Here is a 21642-nt window from a genome sequence, read left to right on the forward strand (position 1 = left end):
ATTGACATGACGTATGCACAGCTCACCGCATCATTGCATGTGATTGCAGGGTGATGTGGTCATGCCCTTGAGCACACTGACAACCTGCACTCACTGTAACTCACCAGCCTTTCAGCCCAAAAGACATCTAGTGCCCTAAAGCTATTACAGTTAAGGATATCACCTGCAAGGAGGTGAGTATTGCAGCCAGAGCTCCTTTTTAATTTTTTAAATTCCAAAGAGACCCTCTTTTCAAAAAAATAAAGTCTGTAGTTGGGCTTTAACTATTGGTAGCTCAAATGTAGATGACTGCTGTGAATAGTTATTGCACCGTTATGCACGCTCATAGTGTTAACACATGTGGAGATATTTAAATGATAACCCCCAACATCCCTTGTAAGTGTTATACCTGTCTGCTTTTCTTAGGTTTAGACATACACTATATTGCCAAAAGTATTGGGACGCCTGCCTTTACACACACATGAACTTTAATGGCATCCCAGTCTTAGTTTGTAGGGTTCAATATTGAGTTGGCCCACCCTTTACAGCTATAACAGCTTCAACTCTTCTGGTAAGGCTGTCCACAAGGTTTCAAGGTTTAGGAAGGTGTCTATGGGAATGTTTGATCATTCTTCCAGAAGAGCATTTGTGAGGTCAGGCACTGGTGTTGGACGAGAAGTCCTGGCTCACAATTCATCCCAAAGGTGTTCTATCGGATTTCCTCCCCCTCGCCTACCTGTGAATGTAACGATAAACAGCTTTTACCATGTGAATACTCTTTTATACGGGAAGGAAAGTAGGTAGGTATAGATGAAAGGAAGGTATAGGTGGAAGGTAGGAAGGAAAATATAGAAGGAAGAAAGGAAGGAAGATAAATATGGATAGAAAAAGTGATGGAAGATATATAGGGAAGGAAGGAAGATATGATAAGAAAGAAGGTATGGAAGGAAGGAGGGAAGGAAGATATAGATGGAAGGAAGGAAAATGTAGATGGAAGGAAGGTAAAGAAGGAAGCTATAGATGAAAAGAAGAAAGGCTGGGAAATATATATGGAAGGAAGGAATAGAAGGAAGGAAGGAAAGAAGGAAGGTATTTATAAATTGAAGTAAGATAAGGAGGAAAGGAAGGAAGGAAGGAAGGAAGGAAGGTATAGATGAAGGAAGGAAGATGTACTGTAGATGAAAGGGAGGAAGGAAAATGTAGATGTGTAGAAGGAATTTAGAGAAGCAAGGAAGATAGAGATGGAAGGAAGAACAGTTTGAAGATAAATATGGAAGGAAGGAAGGTATGGATGGAAGGAAGTAATATATAGATGGAAGGAAGGAAGGAAGGAAGGTATAGATGAAGGAAGGTAGATATACTGTAGACAGAAGGGATGAAGGAAAATATGGATGGAAGGAAGGAAGGTATAGATGAAGGAAGGAAGGTAGATATACTGTAGACAGAAGGGATGAAGGAAAATATGGATGGAAGGAAGGAAGGTATAGATGAAGGAAGGAAGGTAGATATACTGTAGACAGAAGGGATGAAGGAAAATATAGATGGAAGAAAGGAAGGTAGAGGAGGAAGCAATAGATATAGGAAGATATATAAGACATATAAGGAAGAAAGAATAGAAGATATATATGGAAGGAAGGTATAGATGGAAAGAAGGAAGGACAGTATAGATGGAAGGAAGATAGATATAGAGAAACTGTTGAAATAGGATTGGTCATGATGAAATAAAAGCGTATTTGATAAATAATTGAAATGCTGCCCATGTTTTGTGTTTTAGGAGCCTAAGCTGTCAGAGGATTACACTTCATAAAAACTTGTTTTTCTCCTATGTCCTGAATTCCTTATTTACTATCGTCCATCTTACAGCTGTGGTCCCAGATTTGGACCTGGTGAAAAGAGACCCGGTAAGCATTTACACTTCTCGTTTGTGAGAAAAAGTCCAGGTCTCATTTATTTCTTCAGCCATCTGACAGATTTCTTTATACAATTTTTTTTTTTTTCTTTTTTCAACTGAATATTGAATACACAACAACAGGATTCCCTCAGCACTAGGAATTAGCTAAAGAGACAGCACAGCAGTGGCGCCGGCGGCCTGCCTTGCAGCACTGCTTAGTCTGAAGCGGTATTAAACCCAAAAGAAAACATTTATCATATTGAAGTAGAAAACTACTACTAGCTTCTGGGTTCTATGTCAAGCGGATTTCCTGCTGCATTGTAAACACAGAAAGTCGGACGCTCAGAGCGGCCACCATTGGGAGAATGCTTTGCATTTCCTCAATGAATGCAAAGCATTATCTGATTAGATGAGGTGGAGAGCATGATGACACTGCCTGGCCTCTCATCTAATCATATAATGATTTTCATTTATTAAGAAATTGCAAAGTATTCTCTGAATGGCACTCGTGCCTAGCTGCCAATCTCCTTGCTTCATCATGCAGCAGGGCAGATGCTTAGGATGGGACCCAGAAGCTAGTGGAGATCAGTGGAGCAGTGGTGTCTATTAAGGCGATGTCCAGCTTCTAGAGGGATCACACAGGTTTGTATGTATGGCTATTTTTTCATAGTTTACATTGGTCCAAGCCTGACCAATGTAACTATGAAAAAATAGCCATACCTGGAATTCTTCTTTAAAGTAGATCGAACCCCTACCTGCATTAATATTAGCTTTCTAAAGCACTGTGTATCATGAACAGTTCTCATGTTATGCTTAATCAAGCAGTGTAACAGATGTTTTGGGGTTTTAGGGTTATCCTTTTGAAAACGTTTGTCTCTTCCACAGTCTAAGGCCAAAGAAGACAATCAGGTCCACTTGTCAGTTTTTCAGGTGACCTGATCGCATGGTGCATTCAGCCCTATGGAGCGGCGAATGTTAGCAGTGACATGTCCGCTGACACCCGCTGCTATCCGATCAGATCCTGTCTGTGAAATCCAGATAGATGGAGACCCTATTTTTCATCCATGGTGGATGGGATCGGATGAAAACGGACAGGCAGTCAATTTTCATCTCTTCTCCCCATAGAGGACAGATCCATCTCTGCACAGTGAGTGGAGACGGACCTGCTCAGTGGTCGCTGAGCATAACCGAGTCTGCCGGGTGGAAAGCCCATGTGAAAGGACCCTTAAACAGCTTTTCTCAACATTTTACCCCAGAGGAAACCTTTAAATAATTTTCACATCTCAGTGAATCTGCTAAAAGCAATTCATTGGTGGTCAGTGAGAAGAATGCCCCTCACATTGGTGGCCAGGAGGGAAAATCCCCCCCTTTTAGACAGAAAGAAACATCATTAGTGTCATGCAGTTGCATCTGCTCTGGAACTATGGAGGCATCATCAGAAGGGAGGTCAATCATCCACAGTTCAAGGAACCCCTATCAACCTCTAGAGCAGCTTTTCTCAACCTTTTCAACACAAAGGAGCCCTTAAAAAAATTCCAGTCTCAGGGAACCCCTGCTAAAAATTACTATAGCTGCAACTCATGATACATGAGTGTGATGGTCAGTGGGAAGAATGCTCCTAAGGCCGCGTACACACGCGGGGACTGTTCGCCCAACTTTGTCCGTCAAACAGTTTCGGCAAACAGTCCGCTCAAAATTAGCATGGACGGACATGGCCACACACGACGGACGAACAGTTTGCTGAAACCGTGCGCGATGACGTGAACGGCACGTACGACGGGACGAAAAATACGACGTCCTATACACTGCATTATAACTTTCGGCGTGTAAATCCTTTCTGAGCATGCGCCGAACTTAGTTTGACGAACAAGCCTACACACGAGGGGACTGTTTGCCGAAACACTGTTCAGCGGACAAAGTTGGGCGAACAGTCCCCGCGTGTGTACGCGGCCTTACACTAATGCTCACACGATCGGATTTTCCATCGGAAAAATCTTGGATGGTTTTTCCGACAGAATTCCGCTCAAGCTTGGCTTGCATACACACGGGTCACACAAAAGTTCTCTGAACTTTCGACCTTCAACAACACGTGACGTACAACACTATGACAAGCCGAGAAAATGAAGCTCAATGCTTCCGAGCATTCGTTGAATTGTTTTCGAGCATGTGTTGGAATTTTGCACGTCGGAATTGCTACAGACGATCGGAATTTCCGATTGTAACTTTTTCCGACTGAAAAATTGAGAACCTGCTCTCAATCTTTTGCTGGCAGGAATTCCACCAGCAAAAGTCAGATGGAGCATACACACAGTCAGAATTTCCGACCATTGGACTTTTGCTGGCGGAATTTCCGATTGTGTGTACAGGGCATTATGGTCATTGGGAAGCATTAGCTCCTTACAGATATCTAAAAATATCAATGGTGTCAGTGGGAATTTATCTACGAGGCAAAATTTTGCTGATTGCTCAAGGAACCCCTAGCAACCCCTGGAGGAACCCTGGTTGGGAAACCCTGCTCTAGAGGAACCCTATAGTTCCATGGAAGCAAAGTTGAGAATGACTGGTCTAAATCCTACATATTGAATCATGTTGATTAAGGAAGCACAGTTTTTTTTACTATTATTTTTACCATGTATAGTCTTTGGTGAACCTCAAACCCAGAACCTCACCGCCACTATGGCTTTACAATTGGCCTTGTATTTTGCCAGGTCGATATTGCATTTTGTGGTTCCATGTTGAAATACCAGGATTGCATTAGCCACCCAAGAGAGTGCTTTGAGGTCTGCCACAAGAAGGATGCAGTTGGTATTTTAGAACCCCAGACAGCTATTATAGATAGCAACATAACCTTTGCAATAATGGATGAGCATTAGCTCAGAAACAAAAAAAAAAAAAAATCATCCACATACTATTTAGCCACTTGAATGTATATTTAAATATATTGAGCGGACTGTCAGATCTATACATTTTTAGTGGAGTAGAACAAATTAACTTGCAGCTAGTCTAGCTTTTCTCATTATCACACTCAATGAAGTGAATAATTAACAGTATTTGAATAACTGGTGGGAAAAAATAGGTAAAGGAGGAGGTACAGGTCCTCTGGTAAAATAATTACTCCATGTAATAGAATTATGAACTTGCTTGGAATGCTCTAGAGTCTAGGTAATTATTAACATGTGCAAAAATTGGGTCTATGTTTTAAAGCGTGCATGTACTTAAAGTGTATCTTAAAACGACCCTTAAAAATTGCAGGCAAAAGCACAGAAAAATAAATGATGTTACATTCTCACTTGCAGTAATTTGTCTTTTCCATACATTATTTTATATTGCATATTATTAGGATATTTACTGTGCTGGCCTAATGTTTTTTAGCGCTGAAAGCTGAAAATACCGGCCACTAAATGATGCTCATAAAAATTTCCTGCACTACTTAGCGCCATCTAGTTGCCAAATACTGTATTTTCTATTTTAAATCACTGGAAAATCTTTGACTAGCAGAGGAAAGAGCCTAATAACATTAGTTGTTTGCTCCTTTCGCACAAAATGAAGGTACATGCACTTCCACTGGGCAAATGTTTGGCCAAATTTTTAATAACTACACCCCGTTGGGTAACCATGGTTAATTTCAGAAAGGACATACAGTAGGTGCCGCCGACATTGTGTTTCCAGCGCGACAGTATCACGCTGGTTCCCGGCGACAGGCTTCTCGTCATTTTCCTATAGCAGTCAGAGCGACACTACAATGTCGCCTCACTCATGAAGCCTGCATGCCTTCTCGGGGGCATACCAGGCCCTTAGGTCTGGCAGGGATTTTAAGGGGAATCCCCTTCGCCGAAAAAAAACGGCGTGGGGGTCCCCCCAAAATTCATACCAGACCCCTATCCGAGCACGCAGCCCGGCCGGTCAGGAAAGGGGGTGGGGACGAGTGGCCCCCCCACCCCAAAGCACCTTGTCCCCATGTTGATGAGGACAAAGGCCTCTTCCCGACAACCCTGGCCGTTGGTTATCGGGGTCTGCGGGCGGGGGGCTTATCGGAATCCGGGAGCCCCCTTATTAAACTGGGATCCTGGCCCCCCACCCTATGTGAATGAGTATGGGGTACAATGTACCCCTACCCATTCACCTGTGAAAAAAAATTACAAAAAAACACACACACAAGGGTTAAAATAGTTTATTGCACAGCTCCGGGGGTCTTCGGTCTTCGGGGGTCTTCTCGCCGGACTCCTCTGCTATCTTCTGCTAGCTCTTTTGCTAGCGGAGGAGCCCGGCTTTCTTCTTTGTCGCCGCCCTCTTCTTCCGACTTCGGGGGTCTTGTCCCCCTCTTCGGTTCTTCTTGTAATACACAGTCTCACCCTACTTTGCACATGCTCCATTGCTCTCTATGTTTAGGCACTGTGCTGAATTTGTAGAGGCTGGCCTGCTGACAGCCTAAAAAATTACTGCTGCTCCGGGGGTCTCTGGGCTTCAGCAAAATGGCAGCCTCCAGCAAGAAGAAACAGGAATAATGCTGGAGGCAATTTATAGCACACACTAATTTTGGTAGTGCAATTATGAATGTGGAATGTATGTTCCTTGCTAAGGAATGTTATTTTTTTTTATCAAGTTGTTATAGGTAAAGTTCCGCTTTAAAGAGGAACTGCAGTCTGCTCACATAATTTGTAATAAAAACATCTTTTCCATTCTGAAGCTTCCCTAGAACCACTTTGCATATTATTTTATATATACAGTAAAACCTTGGATTGCAAGCATAATTCGTTCCGGAAGTATGCTTGTAATCCAAAGCACTTGTATATCAAAGCAAATTTTCCCATAAGAAATAATGGAAACTCAGATTATTCGTTCCACAATCATTTATTCATAAGTTCTTCGGTTAATAGTCAATATAAAAAGATTATAGCAATGTGATAGGTTGTGTAAATGTCCGTCCACAAAGGGAAGCCTCCACAAGGGGATTAGAAGCAAAATTCAGGAGCTACAGAGTATAAAAGAGAAGAGAGGCGCCTCTAATACCACGTACACACGATCAGATTTTCCATCTGAAAATTAAGAGAAATGCTTCAGAGCATGCGTAACATTGTGTCCGAGCATGCATAGGAATTTTGCGCATTGGAATTGCTAAAGACGATCTGAATTTCTGTTCGGAACTTTTTCCGACCGAAAAATTGAGAACCTGCTCTCAATCTTTTGTTGGCGGTAATTCCACCAGGAAAAGTCCGATGGAGCGTACACACGATTGGAATTTCCGACCAAAAGCTCTCATCGGACTTTTGCTGGCAGAATTTCCGAACGTGTGTATGGGGCATTCATGTAGCAATATGGATCTAACCACTGTCAGTCTGCAATTGTGACCAGGAAGACTACCCTGCAGTAGAGCCTTCTGAAAGCGAGGCTTGAAGCGCTCAAGGAACACAGTGTGGAAGGGATGATGTTGATGGTGGTGCGGAGGACTGTCTATGTGGACAGCTTTACCTCGGATGCCTACATACTTAAATGTGCCTGTTTTAATCATCATCCATGTGAGTTGCTAAATGTAGTACCCTCATTAAATGTATTGCTATGCTTAGAGGCACCTCTCTTCTCTTTTATACTCAGTTATGAAATGACCACAGCTGGACTGGGACAGAAATTTGGCCCTGGACTTCATCCAGACAGGCCCACTTACATTTTGAGTGTCCCATCAGCACTCCCTTACATCAGAGTGTCCCATTACCAGCCCCCTTACAACAGAGTATCCCATCAGCACCCCTTACATCAGAGTGTCCCATTACCAGCCCCCTTACAGAGTGTCCTATCAGCACCCCCTTACATCAGAGTGTCCCATCAGCAGCCCCCTTACATCAGAGTGTCCCATCAGCAGCCTCCTTACATCAGAGTGGCCCACTGAGCCATCGGCCCACCGGGAAATCCCGGTAGTCCCGATGGCCAGTACATGCCTGGAAATGACGGTACTTGTATACAAAGATATCGCTTGTATATCAAGTCAAAATGTATTTAAAAAATTTGCTTGTCTTGCAAAACGCTCTTAAACCAAGTTACTCTCAAACCAAGGTTTTACTGTAGTGTGATTCTGTACTTGCCAGATATGCTGCAGAAATCTCCCTCCTCTATGTCTGGCTACATCCATTTTAATTGTGGGCAGCTGAATCTGCTGCCTGTTCACCTCTTGGATTTACACAGACACACAGACACACCTCCTGCTTTGCAGCCCTGCAGCTCTCATTGACCCTCGTATGATTCATCCTCCCTTCCTTCCTGGAAAACTCTCATGAGAGTGAGAGGGAGAGCTGTCCATGATGTCATGAGTAAACAGAGAAAGTAAACCAAAGGTTTAAATATGAGCTTCAAATGGAACACACTGAGGTATGAGTACAAAAAACTTTAATTACTGCAAAAAGGGCACATGTAAATGTTACAGCTGGATAATGAGCTGAAATGAACAAAACCTTTACCAAAAGTGTAAAAACATTATGGCAACATTGTCACAATATAAATAAAAACAGCCCGGCTTAACTTGCACACAGGCATTCACTTCTCACATACACAGGGGGGTGACTAGATGTTTGACAGTCAGAATAGGCATCCGGTAACACTAAGTACTGGGGAGCATGAAGTTCAAGAATCCCTTGAATCCACAGATGAAACAAAAATGTCACAAACTCAGAGCCAGAAATACCACTCTGGAGGAACAGCCACAGTAAATCAACAGTATGGGAAGTGGTGAGATGAACTGTCTAGTAGTCATTCATGTGAATGTATGCAGACAGATCCCACATGGAGATGGTGCAGACACGGAGACAGTCAGTGAAAGAGCACATAGGTGGGGATGGATTATCTCTGATGAGTGAAGCTGCAGCAGTGGATTGATGTGAGAGTCTATATAATCAAAACACAGTGTATAGATATAAAGCGGGACAAACCGTCCCATGGATAGGTCTCACGCGTCATGCAGCCTGCTCCAATGGTCCATCCATGACCATGAAATGTTACCACCAAGAGGCTCACAAGCATAGCTCCCAACTGTCCCTGATTTGGAGCAATGTCCCTCTGTCCCTCTTTCCTCCTCATTTGTCCCTCATTTTGGTCTGATCCATATAGTTGTATATAAAATGCGCTTTTTTTCTTTTAAAAGGTGTTTCCCAGTGCTAAACCTTGCATCTAAATTCTAAATTGCTGCATTTGTAAATTTTAAAAGCCAATATAAAGGAATAGTAGTGATAAAAAAAAGCCCTTGTGTATTTAATTAACCTTTTGTTTTTTGGTTAATTCTCCTTTAAGGGGGTGTGGCAGGGGGTGTGGCAGGGGGTGTGTCCTATGCCTACATACGTTTGCTAGTAGGTGTCCCTCATTCCCATCTCATAATATGGGGATGTATGTCACAAGCTCTCCCAATTAGTCGATGATGGCATGATGTCATAAGCCTAGGCTAATGACCAGACAAGAAACAGGAAGTGGGCCGTATAAGAGTGCTTTCACACTGAAAGTGTCGGCCATTTTAGCGGTGCGTTAGCACTCTTTAAGCAGTGCTTTTGCATAAATTTTCGGTCGCTAGTGGGGCACTTTTAACCCCCAAAAAATGGTTACATTTTGCAGTGCTTTCAAATCGCTTTTAGGCGCTTTTAAGAGCATTGCCCACTCATCCAATGGGCAGGGAGTTTTGGGAGTGATAAATACAATGCTCCCAACCCCCCAACCCGCCCCAAAGATGATACTTTTCAGAACGTCCCGCAAACGCACCGCCCAAGTGGCAAAAGTCACACTGGAATGAATGGGAGGCGGTCTTCAGGCGCTTAGCAGAAGCTATTTCCACCGCTAAAGTGCATGAAAACCGCCATAACCATTGTGAAAGGGATCTAAGGTATTTACTGGCAGAAAAAAAAAATGTACTATTCAAAGTTAAAACAACAAGGGCAGAAGATTTAATAGATGGAAAGTTTAACAAAATGACTGAAGGTCCGCTTTAAGCTGTCCAGCAAAAACTGCATTTTAGAGGCCTGGAAAATAACATATTACACCGGTGGAGTTCTTAACATAATCATCTTTTATTCATATTGCTAAAAATAAAACAAAACCTGTTGCTATAGCTGCTTAAAAATGAATCACTCAAGTTAGGTTTTAATGCATTTGTCGTTTTAAAGTCCATTTAAATTACATGTCCATCTAAATGTACCTCAACCACAGGAAGACAATCCTGCTGTGCAAACTCACTCTAACAGCGCTGTAACCCTATTACTGTACAGGAATTGTAAAAGTGACGGATCTACTGGCAGGAGCAAAAGGGTATTAAATGATGTCACATGGAGAAAAACAAAACCTGTTGATTTAATTTTATTAACAGACTGCATTATATATATGTAATTACTGGTTTTGACCATAGTTTTACTTTAACCACCTCACTACCGGAGCCATTTTTTCAGGTTTTGCACACGTTCTCTGCATAGAAACATTGGCCACCCAGAGATACATACAGTGCCTTGCAAACGTATTCACCCCCTTGGCTTTTTACCTATTTTGTTACATTACAGCCTTTAGTTCAATGTTTTTTTTAAATCTGAATTATATGTGATGGATCAGAACACAATAGTCTAAGTTGGGGAAGTACAATTAGAAAAATATATACATAAAACTAATTTTCAGAAATTAAAAAACTGATAATTTGCATGTGCGTATGTATTCACCCCCTTTGTTATGAAGCCCATAAAAAGCTCTGGTGCAACCAACTACCTTCAGAAGTCACATAATTAGTGAAATGATGTCCACCTGTGTGCAATCCAAGTGTCACATGATCTGTCATTACATAGACACACCTTTTTGAAAGGCTCCAGAGGCTGCAACACCTAAACAAGAGGCACCACTAACCAAACACTGCCATGAAGACCACGGAACTCTCCAAACAAGTAAGGGACAATGTTGTTGAGAAGTACAAGGGTCAGGGTTAGCTTATAAAAAAATATCCAAATCTTTGATGATCCCTAGGAGCGCCATCAAATCTATCATAACCAAATGGAAAGAACATGGCACAACAGCAAACCTGCCAAGAGACGGCCGCACACCAAAACTCATGGACCGGACAAGGAGGGCATTAATCAGAGAGGCAGCACAGAGAGTTACAGTGCCTTGCGAAAGTATTCGGCCCCCTTGAACTTTTCAACCTTTTGCCACATTTCAGGCTTCAAACATAAAGATATAAAATTAAATTTTTTTATGAAGAATCACCAACAAGTGGGACACAATTGTGAAGTGGAACGAAATCTATTGGATAATTTAAACTTTTTTAGCAAATAAAAAACTGAAAAGTGGTGTGTGCAAAATTATTCGGCCCCTTTACTTTCAGTGCAGCAAACTCACTCCAGAAGTTCAGCGAGGATCTCTGAATGATCCAATGTTGTCCTAAATGACTGATGGTGATAAATAGAATCCACCTGTGTGTAATCAAGTCTCTGTATAAATGCACCTGCTCTGTGATAGTCTCAGGGTTCTGTTGAAAGCGCAGAGAGCATCATGAAGACCAAGGAACACACCAGGCAGGTCCGTAATACTGTTGTGGAGAAGTTTAAAGCCGGATTTGGATACAAAAAGATTTCCCAAGCTTTAAACATCCCAAGGAGCACTGTGCAAACGATCATTTTGAAATGAAAGGAGTATCAGACCACTGCAAATCTACCAAGACCTGGCCGTCCCTCTAAACTTTCAGCTCAGACAAGGAGTAGACTGATCAGTGATGCAGCCAAGAGGCCCACAATCACTCTGGATGAACTGCAGAGAACTACAGCTGAGGTGGGAGAGTCTGTCCATAGGACAACAATCAGTCGTACACTGCACAAATCTGGGCTTTATGGAAGAGTGGCAAGAAGAAAGCCATTTCTCAAAGATATCCATAAAAAGTCTCGTCTAAAGTTTGCCACAAGCCACCTGGGAGACACACCAAACATGTGGAAGAAGGTGCTCTGGTCAGATGAAACCAAAATCAAACTTTTTGCCCACAATGCAAAACGATATGTTTGGCGTAAAAGCAACACAGCTCATCACCCTCAACACACCATCCCCACTGTCAAACATGGTGGTGGCAGCATCATGGTTTGGGCCTGCTTTTCTTCGGCAGGGACAGGGAAGATGGTTAAAATTGAGGGGAAGATGGATGCAGCCAAATACAGGACCATTCTGGATGAAAACCTGTTGGAGTCTGCAAAAGACCTGAAACTGGGACGGAGATTTATCTTCCAACAAGACAATGATCCCAAACATACAGCAAAATCTACAAAGGAATGGTTCACAAATAAACGTATCCAGGTGTTAGAATGGCCAAGTCAAAGTCCAGACCTGAATCCAATCGAGAATCTGTGGAAAGGGCTGAAAACTGCTGTTCACAAACGCTCTCCATCCAACCTCACTGAGCTCGAGCTGTTTTGCCAGGAAGAATGGGCAAGAATTTCAGTCTCTCGATGTGCAAAACTGATAGAGACATACCCCAAGCGACTTTCAGCTGTAATCGCAGCAAAAGGTGGCTCTACAAAGTATTAACGCAAGGGGGCCGAATAATGTTGCACGCCCCACTTTTCATTTTTTTATTAGTTAAAAAAGTTTCAAAAATCCAATAGATTTCGTTCCACTTCACAATTGTGTCCCACTTGTTGGTGATTCTTCACAAAAAATAAAAATTTTATATCTTTATGTTTGAAGCCTGAAATGTGGCAAAAGGTTGAAAAGTTCAAGGGGGCCGAATACTTTCGCAAGGCACTGTAAGGTAACCCTGGAGGAGCTACAGAGTTCCACAGCAGAGACTGAAGTATCTGTACATAGGACGACAATAAGCTGTACGCTCCATAGAGTTGGGCTTTATGGCAGAGTGGACAAAAGAAAGCCAACAACAAAATGGCACTTTTTGAGTTTGTGAAAAGGCATGTGGGGGACTCCAAAAATGTATGGAGGAAGGTGCTCTGGTCTGATAAGACTAAAATTTTACTTTTTGGCCATCAAAGAAAATGCAATGTCTGGCGCAAACCCAACACATCACATCACCCAAAGAACACCATCCCTGCAGTGAAACATGGTGGTGACAGCATCATGCTGTGGGAATGTTTTTCAGCAGTCAGGACTGGGAAACTGGTCAGAGTTGAGGGAAAGATGGATGGTGCTAAATACAGGGATGTTCTTGAGCAAAACCTGTAGCACTCTGTGTGTGATTTGAGGCTAGGATGGAGGTTCACCTTCCAGCAGGACAACGACCCCAAACACACTGCTAAAGCAACACTCGAGTGGTTTAAGGGGAAACATGTAAATGTGTTGGAATGGCCTAGTCAAAGCCCAGACCTCAATCCATTACAAAATCGGTGGTAAGACTTAAAAATTGCTGTTCACAAGCGCAAACCATCCAACTTGAAGGAGCTGGAGCAGTTTTTCAAGGAGGAATGGGCAAAAATCCCAGTGGTAAGATGTGGCAAACTCAAAGAGACTTATCCAAAGCGACAAAAGGTGGCTCTACAATGTATTGACTTTAGGGGGGTGATTAGTTATGCACATTGACTTTTGATGTTAATTTGTCCTATTTGTTGTTTGCTTCACAATAAAAAAAACATCTTCAAAGTTGTGGGCATGTTCTGCAAATTAAATGATGCAAATCCTCAATGCCAAGGGGATGAATACTTTTGCAAGCTGTGTGGGCCCACCCATACCGCCACACAAACCGTATATGTGTTAAGAGTTTGTAAACAGCCTTAAAGGATAAATAAACCCAAGAATCAAAAGGTTATATATTGCAGCTTACACGTTTTTAGATGCTGTGGCTGAATTTGTTTCTTTTTTTGTAAGCTTGTGCACTTGTCCTGTAGTGTTGAAGACATTTCATCCACAATATATTCGATTTTTGTATTTTCAGTTCAACTGTGCTATAACTGCTTGATCTCCGGGATCTTACCCCCCTTCATGACAGAGGCCATTTTTTGCGATACGGCACCGCATTACTTTAACTGACAATTGCGCAGTCGTGAAATGCTTTTACAGCTGCTATTTTTGGCTTCAGACGTTTTTTCTACAGTCAATAAACTCTCCAGCATGTTATCCTATGTGTCCATGCACACATAGCCTCTTATCAACTGTTTTTGGCTGGGGCATTTTTTGGCTCTAAAAAAAACCCCAAAACGAGTGGGTTCTCTGGACGAGAGGAGGAAGGGGCGGAGCTGCTGGGAGAGATGGCTGCTGTTCCGTAGAGTGGATCCAATGCTGCCGCTGCTATAGCTTGATATATGCGGCTCGAAGATTTAGAAAGCTCATGCCAGCAACTAAGTGGGAGAGCCTGATTTATTTTCAATAGCGAGAGAGCCGAGAGAGTCGATTCATACACTGCCGTACCTGCTACATCTGCTACATTCGATCAGTTACGAACCTGCAGTGGACGTTCGTGCCCTCCTGAGCCTTACCATAGAGGCTCCAGCGGGAGGGGGAGCGAGAGAAACCCGAAGAAACCCGAGCCAGCCCGAGACAGCCTGTGGAGCGCCACGGAACGAGACGCAGCCAAGCCGAAGGGGTGGAGAGGGTCCGGTGCGAGCGGCGGTGTGTGGGCGGAAGCCAGCCACCGACGCTATTAGCTGTTTGACCATCCACACGGCGGCGGTCCCGGAGGATCCAGGCGGGGATCAGGAAAAATCTCGAGGGGAGCTACGGAGAGCCCTGCTAAGCGACAGAGGACTGAAAACCCTGGGGGGTTTTGGGGGGAACCCCAGGGCTGATTAAAGTGCCAGAAGACCACGAAGGTAACCCTTTTTTTTTTTTGCTTGAGTGACAGCAGAAGCAAAGAAAAGAAAAGGAGAAAGCTGCAGGGAGGAACCAAAGACGGACGTAAGATTTAACAACAATATTAATATTAATAAGAAACAAAGTAAATTAAGGACGGTGGGGGGAAAAAAAATAAAAAATCTCTCTCTCAAGGTAGAAGACTAAAGGACTGTTATATATTAAATGAAGTAAATGAATAGTGATGGACGAACTTCCGACGGGACGTTTCGCGAACGCGAAACGCGAACGGGCACAAACGTTCGCGAAAACGACCGTTCGCCGCGGGCTCCATTGACTTCAATGGGAGGCGAATTTCGCAAACCTTTAGGTCGAATTTGCGGCCACGGGGTAATTATTAGGGGGTAGCACGTAGTCCCACCACCTGGACAATAGCATAATACATGTATGAGGTGAATTTGGGATCGATAACTACAAGCATTTTTTTTTTATTTGGGAAATTGTTCTGACAATTCAGGACTATGGAGCTAATGAAGGCAATGGAGGAGAGGGAAGGTCAGGGACCAGGGTAGGCAAACAAGAGGGTGCAGGAGATACAGAGCACTGACAGCAGCACCGTAATACAGAGCACTGACATCAGCACCGTGACATACAGCGCTGACAGCAGCTCCGTGACATACAGCGCTGACAGCAGCTCCGTGACATACAGCGCTGACAGCAGCTCCGTGACATACAGCGCTGACAGCAGCTCCGTGACATACAGCGCTGACAGCAGCTCCGTGACATACAGCGCTGACAGCAGCACCGTGACATACAGCGCTGACAGCAGCTCCGTGACATACAGCGCTGACAGCAGCTCCGTGACATACAGCGCTGACAGCAGCTCCGTGACATACAGCACTGACAGCAGCTCCGTGACATACAGCGCTGACAGCAGCTCCGTGACATACAGCGCTGACAGCAGCACCGTGACATACAGCGCTGACAGCAGCTCCGTGACATACAGCGCTGACAGCAGCTCCGTGACATACAGCGCTGACAGCAGCTCCGTGACATACAGCACTGACAGCAGCTCCGTGACATACAGCGCTGACAGCAGCTCCGTGACATACAGCGCTGACAGCAGCACCGTGACATACAGCGCTGACAGCAGCTCCGTGACATACAGCGCTGACAGCAGCTCCGTGACATACAGCGCTGACAGCAGCTCCGTGACATACAGCGCTGACAGCAGCTCCGTGACATACAGCGCTGACAGCAGCTCCGTGACATACAGCGCTGACAGCAGCTCCGTGACATACAGCGCTGACAGCAGCTCCGTGACATACAGCGCTGACAGCAGCTCCGTGACATACAGCGCTGACAGCAGCACCGTAAGCAGCCCCAGGAGGAAGTCAGCACAGCACAGGGATGGTGTGATCCCCTCATAATAAGAACCCCCAGGAGGAAGTCAGCACAGCACAGGGATGGTGGGAGCCCCTCATAATAAGAACCCCCAGGAGGAAGTCAGCACAGCACAGGGATGGTGGGAGCCCCTCATAATAAGAACACCCAGGAGGAAGTCAGCACAGCACAGGGATGGTGGGAACCCCTCATAATAAGCAGCCCCAGTAGAAATATGACACCGCTCAACCTCTTCAAAGAGGAGGGTAGGGGCATATAGTACGGTGTGCTTTTTTGGGTCAGGGAAGTGAGCCAAATGAATTAAGAAGGTCTGTGTGCTTGATTCCAAAAATTGTTTATAGACATATACATGGTCTACTGATCACATGTGTTGAATTCCTCCGAGATCCATGCCTCATTCATTTTTAGAAATGTGAGGTAGTTAACACTGTCGTGAGCTAGGCGAGTACGCTTATCGGTCACAATCCCCCCTGCTGCGCTGAACGTCCTTTCGGACAGGACACTGGATGAGGGGCAAGCCAACAGTTCGATTGCAAATTGGGCAAGCTCTGGCCAGAGGTCAAGCCTGCCCACCCAGTAGTCTAGGGGTTCATCACTCCTCAGAGCGTCCACATCGGCCGTTAACCCAATGTAGTCGGACACCTGACGGTCTAGGCGTTCCCTGATGCTGGATCCGGATGACACCTGTCGATGGGTCGGCTGAAAGAATGACCTCATATCCGAAGTCACCAACACATCTTCAAACCGGCCTCTTCTTGCAGGCGCTGTTGGATTGGTACCCGCAAATCCTTCTCTGGGAGTGGGAATTGCTCCTCTGCCAGCGCACGCAAAAGCAGAATGCAGCATTTCTCGAAGCAAGGCCTGGAAGTGCTGCATTCTGACAGCCCTCTGCGACGGCGGTAACATTTCCGCCATTTTGTGTTTGTACCGGGGATCTAAGTACGTTGCCACCCAGTACTGGTCCTTGACCCTCATGCTTTTTATACGGGGGTCCCTATTAAAACACTGGAGCATGAAGGCCCCCATTTGCACTCAAGCGGAAGGTATGTGGTGGTGGTGGTGTTGTTGGTGGTAGTGTCTTTGGGGGTGCACATAGCAGAGAGTGAAGAAGAGGGTGCAGATCGAGAGGATGAGGAGGGTGCAGAAGAATAAGGCTGAGTGAGCCACTCAACCAAGTCTGGTGCGTCCTTTAAAGTAATTGAACGCACCTTCTGCAACTTCCCACTTTGGCTCAAGGCTGTTGCTCCTGCCCTACCCCTACCACCCCTGCGGAAGGGCCTGCCTCTTCCTCTGCCTGTCATTTTTTAAATCACCCTGTGACAAAACTCTTAGTCCCTATACCGCTGAAGGACTGCTGCAGTATAGGGCAGCGGTCAGCAGTAGTGCACGTCAACCCTATGTATTGTGGACCGATAGCGGTCCTTACAGAACAGCAGACTGTACTGCACTCAGGCCTATGTACCGTAGCACCCTATACCAAGTTACCAGTCCTTATAAAAACTTTTGTGGACCAAGCAGGTTGTGTGTTAGTGATTAGCAGACTGTACGTCAGTCCCTATACCAATGAAGGACTGCTGCAGTATAGGGCAGCGGTCAGCAGTAGTGCACGGCAACCCTATGTATTGTGGACCGATAGCGGTCCTTACAGAACAGCAGACTGTACTGCACTCAGGCCTATGTACCGTAGCACCCTATACCAAGTTACCAGTCCTTATAAGAACTTTTGTGGACCAAGCAGGTTGTGTGTTAGTGATTAGCAGACTGTACGTCAGTCCCTATACCAATGAAGGACTGCTGCAGTATAGGGCAGCGGTCAGCAGTAGTGCACGTCAACCCTATGTATTGTGGACCGATAGCGGTCCTTACAGAACAGCAGACTGTACTGCACTCAGGCCTATGTACCGTAGCACCCTATACCAAGTTACCAGTCCTTATAAAAACTTTTGTGGACCAAGCAGGTTGTGTGTTAGTGATTAGCAGACTGTACGTCAGTCCCTATACCAATGAAGGACTGCTGCAGTATAGGGCAGCGGTCAGCAGTAGTGCACGGCAACCCTATGTATTGTGGACCGATAGCGGTCCTTACAGAACAGCAGACTGTACTGCACTCAGGCCTATGTACCGTAGCACCCTATACCAAGTTACCAGTCCTTATAAGAACTTTTGTGGACCAAGCAGGTTGTGTGTTAGTGATTAGCAGACTGTACGTCAGTCCCTATACCAATGAAGGACTGCTGCAGTATAGGGCAGCGGTCAGCAGTAGTGCACGTCAACCCTATGTATTGTGGACCGATAGCGGTCCTTACAGAACAGCAGACTGTACTGCACTCAGGCCTATGTACCGTAGCACCCTATACCAAGTTACCAGTCCTTATAAAAACTTTTGTGGACCAAGCAGGTTGTGTGTTAGTGATTAGCAGACTGTACGTCAGTCCCTATACCAATGAAGGACTGCTGCAGTATAGGGCAGCGGTCAGCAGTAGTGCACGGCAACCCTATGTATTGTGGACCGATAGCGGTCCTTACAGAACAGCAGACTGTACTGCACTCAGGCCTATGTACCGTAGCACCCTATACCAAGTTACCAGTCCTTATAAGAACTTTTGTGGACCAAGCAGGTTGTGTGTTAGTGTTTAGCAGACTGTGCGTCAGTCCCTATACCGCTGAAGGACTGCTGCAGTATAGGGCAGCGGTCAGCAGTAGTGCACGGCAACCCTATGTATTGTGGACCGATAGCGGTCCTTACAGAACAGCAGACTGTAACGCACTCAGGCCTATGTACCGTAGCACCCTATACCAAGTTACCAGTCCTTATAAGAACTTTTGTGGACCAAGCAGGTTGTGTGTTAGTGATTAGCAGACTGTACGTCAGTCCCTATACCAATGAAGGACTGCTGCAGTATAGGGCAGCGGTCAGCAGTAGTGCACGGCAACCCTATGTATTGTGGACCGATAGCGGTCCTTACAGAACAGCAGACTGTAACGCACTCAGGCCTATGTACCGTAGCACCCTATACCAAGTTACCAGTCCTTATAAGAACTTTTGTGGACCAAGCAGGTTGTGTGTTAGTGATTAGCAGACTGTACGTCAGTCCCTATACCAATGAAGGACTGCTGCAGTATAGGGCAGCGGTCAGCAGTAGTGCACGGCAACCCTATGTATTGTGGACCGATAGCGGTCCTTACAGAACAGCAGACTGTACTGCACTCAGGCCTATGTACCGTAGCACCCTATACCAAGTTACCAGTCCTTATAAGAACTTTTGTGGACCAAGCAGGTTGTGTGTTAGTGTTTAGCAGACTGTGCGTCAGTCCCTATACCGCTGAAGGACTGCTGCAGTATAGGGCAGCGGTCAGCAGTAGTGCACGGCAACCCTATGTATTGTGGACCGATAGCGGTCCTTACAGAACAGCAGACTGTAACGCACTCAGGCCTATGTACCGTAGCACCCTATACCAAGTTACCAGTCCTTATAAGAACTTTTGTGGACCAAGCAGGTTGTGTGTTAGTGATTAGCAGACTGTACGTCAGTCCCTATACCAATGAAGGACTGCTGCAGTATAGGGCAGCGGTCAGCAGTAGTGCACGGCAACCCTATGTATTGTGGACCGATAGCGGTCCTTACAGAACAGCAGACTGTAACGCACTCAGGCCTATGTACCGTAGCACCCTATACCAAGTTACCAGTCCTTATAAGAACTTTTGTGGACCAAGCAGGTTGTGTGTTAGTGTTTAGCAGACTGTGCGTCAGTCCCTATACCGCTGAAGGACTGCTGCAGTATAGGGCAGCGGTCAGCAGTAGTGCACGTCAACCCTATGTATTGTGGACCGATAGCGGTCCTTACAGAACAGCAGACTGTAACGCACTCAGGCCTATGTACCGTAGCACCCTATACCAAGTTACCAGTCCTTATAAGAACTTTTGTGGACCAAGCAGGTTGTGTATTAGTGTTTAGCAGACTGTGCGTCAGTCCCTATACCGCTGAAGGACTGCTGCAGTATAGGGCAGCGGTCAGCAGTAGTGCACGGCAACCCTATCTATTGTGGACCGATAGCGGTCCTTACAGAACAGCAGACTGTACCGCACCCAAGCCTATGTACCGTAGCACCCTAGACAGACCAAGTTACCAGTCCTTATAAGAACTTTTGTGGAACAAGTGAGTTGTGAATGATTAGCAGACTGCAGCAGAAGGGCAGCAGTCAAGTATAATATTCTTTCTATATTTGGAAGAAAGAATATTATACGTGTACAAGCCTATTACCGTACCACTGATACCAGTCCTGAAAAGAACCTTTGTGGAACTAATAGTAACAGCAAGTCTTTAAAATTATCCTCACTGCCTGACACACTGCTTCCTGCCTGTCCCTATACAAATTGGCAAAAAAGAGTAGGCTGGAACGATTAGCTGGAACAGCTCTTTTGTGGACCTGATAGTAACAGCTAATGATGATGATGATGATGATGATGAAGAAAGACTAATCTGGCTGAGCTGTCCCTAAAATAGCAGCATACAGCGCTCTGTCCCTTTATCTAAACTGACAAAAGAAACTCAGGCTGCTGACCTAACACCTATACCAGTCCTGAAAAGAACTTTTGTGTACCAAATAGCTAGCGTTTTCTCTGTCCCTACTCCACACAGGATCCTTTCCCTACAGTGACAGAAGAAAGAATGTAAAATGGCCACCGGATCGGGTGTATTTATAGGTTAGGGGGAATGTCCAAGTGTCCATGAGCTGTCATGTCTCAATTGGTTGTCCTGTAACACATGATAAACGTGTCACGAAAGGTTAAAGTTCTTGTATACATTAAACACGTAAGTCCGCCGGGGCGAACGACGGAAAAAGGCGTTCGAACCCGCGGACGGCGAAAGTCGGAAATTCGCCGCGAAACGACCGCCGGGCGAACCGTTCGGCCATCACTATAAATGAATAAATGAAGTAAAAATAAAGAGAAAAGGTCCTGGAAGAGAGATAGTAAGAAAGGGAAGAGAGGAATCACACTCATACTTATAATTCAAATCTGCTTGTTTAAATGTTATAAAGTCTAAACAAACAAGAAAAAAAAAAGCTTGGATTAACATAATTATGGAATTTCAAGGACTGTTTTATTATATGTACATATATAAGGACGCCCTTTAAATGCTATTGAGATATATTGGCTTTTTGAAAGAATACCTAGGCTAAGGTAAATCTATTGCTGAAAAATATTAAAGTATTGCAACCTCCTTAAAGGGACACTAACGGATTTTAGAAAAAGGCTGAAAAGCCCAGGAAAGCTAAAGTTATGGCACCAAAGAGGGGAAATAAAACACCCCAAAGCCAAAAAAATAAAAAGGAAGGTGGAAATAAAGGATCTACAGGGGCCCAAGCTACTCAAACAACGGATATTAAGGAATTTTTTCAGCAAATGCACCCACAGGTAGAGGTACAGGATCAATCTCAATCACCTCAACAACTATTAAAAATATCGCATACATCGCAGACAACACGATCATTACAAATATCGCAAGAATTATTAGAAATGGCAGAAACATCAACGTCTTTGGGGATATCAGGAGAGGAAACTACAAGCCAGCCTAGGAATAGCTCACCAATTGAGATAACAGGATTATTAACAGAACAAAGGGAGGGAGATAATGAG

The 21642-nt window shown here is 44.8% G+C and overlaps 1 protein-coding gene across 1 annotated transcript in view; it reads left to right on the top strand.

Moving 5' to 3' along the window:
• The window catches only part of LOC143996002 (calcitonin receptor-like), a 480350-nt gene that overhangs the window by 360665 nt on the left and 98043 nt on the right, over window positions 1–21642 (top strand). The window contains exon 7 of the mRNA XM_077490789.1: window positions 1754–1880. Coding sequence (XP_077346915.1) covers window positions 1754–1880 — 127 coding nt within the window. The remainder of the gene's footprint in view (window positions 1–1753; window positions 1881–21642) is intronic.

Source organism: Lithobates pipiens, unplaced genomic scaffold, assembly GCF_037356315.1.
Source record: "Lithobates pipiens isolate NorthernLeopardFrog02 unplaced genomic scaffold, aLitPip1_a1.2 Scaffold_19, whole genome shotgun sequence".
NCBI classification, from domain to species: Eukaryota; Metazoa; Chordata; class Amphibia; order Anura; family Ranidae; genus Lithobates; species Lithobates pipiens.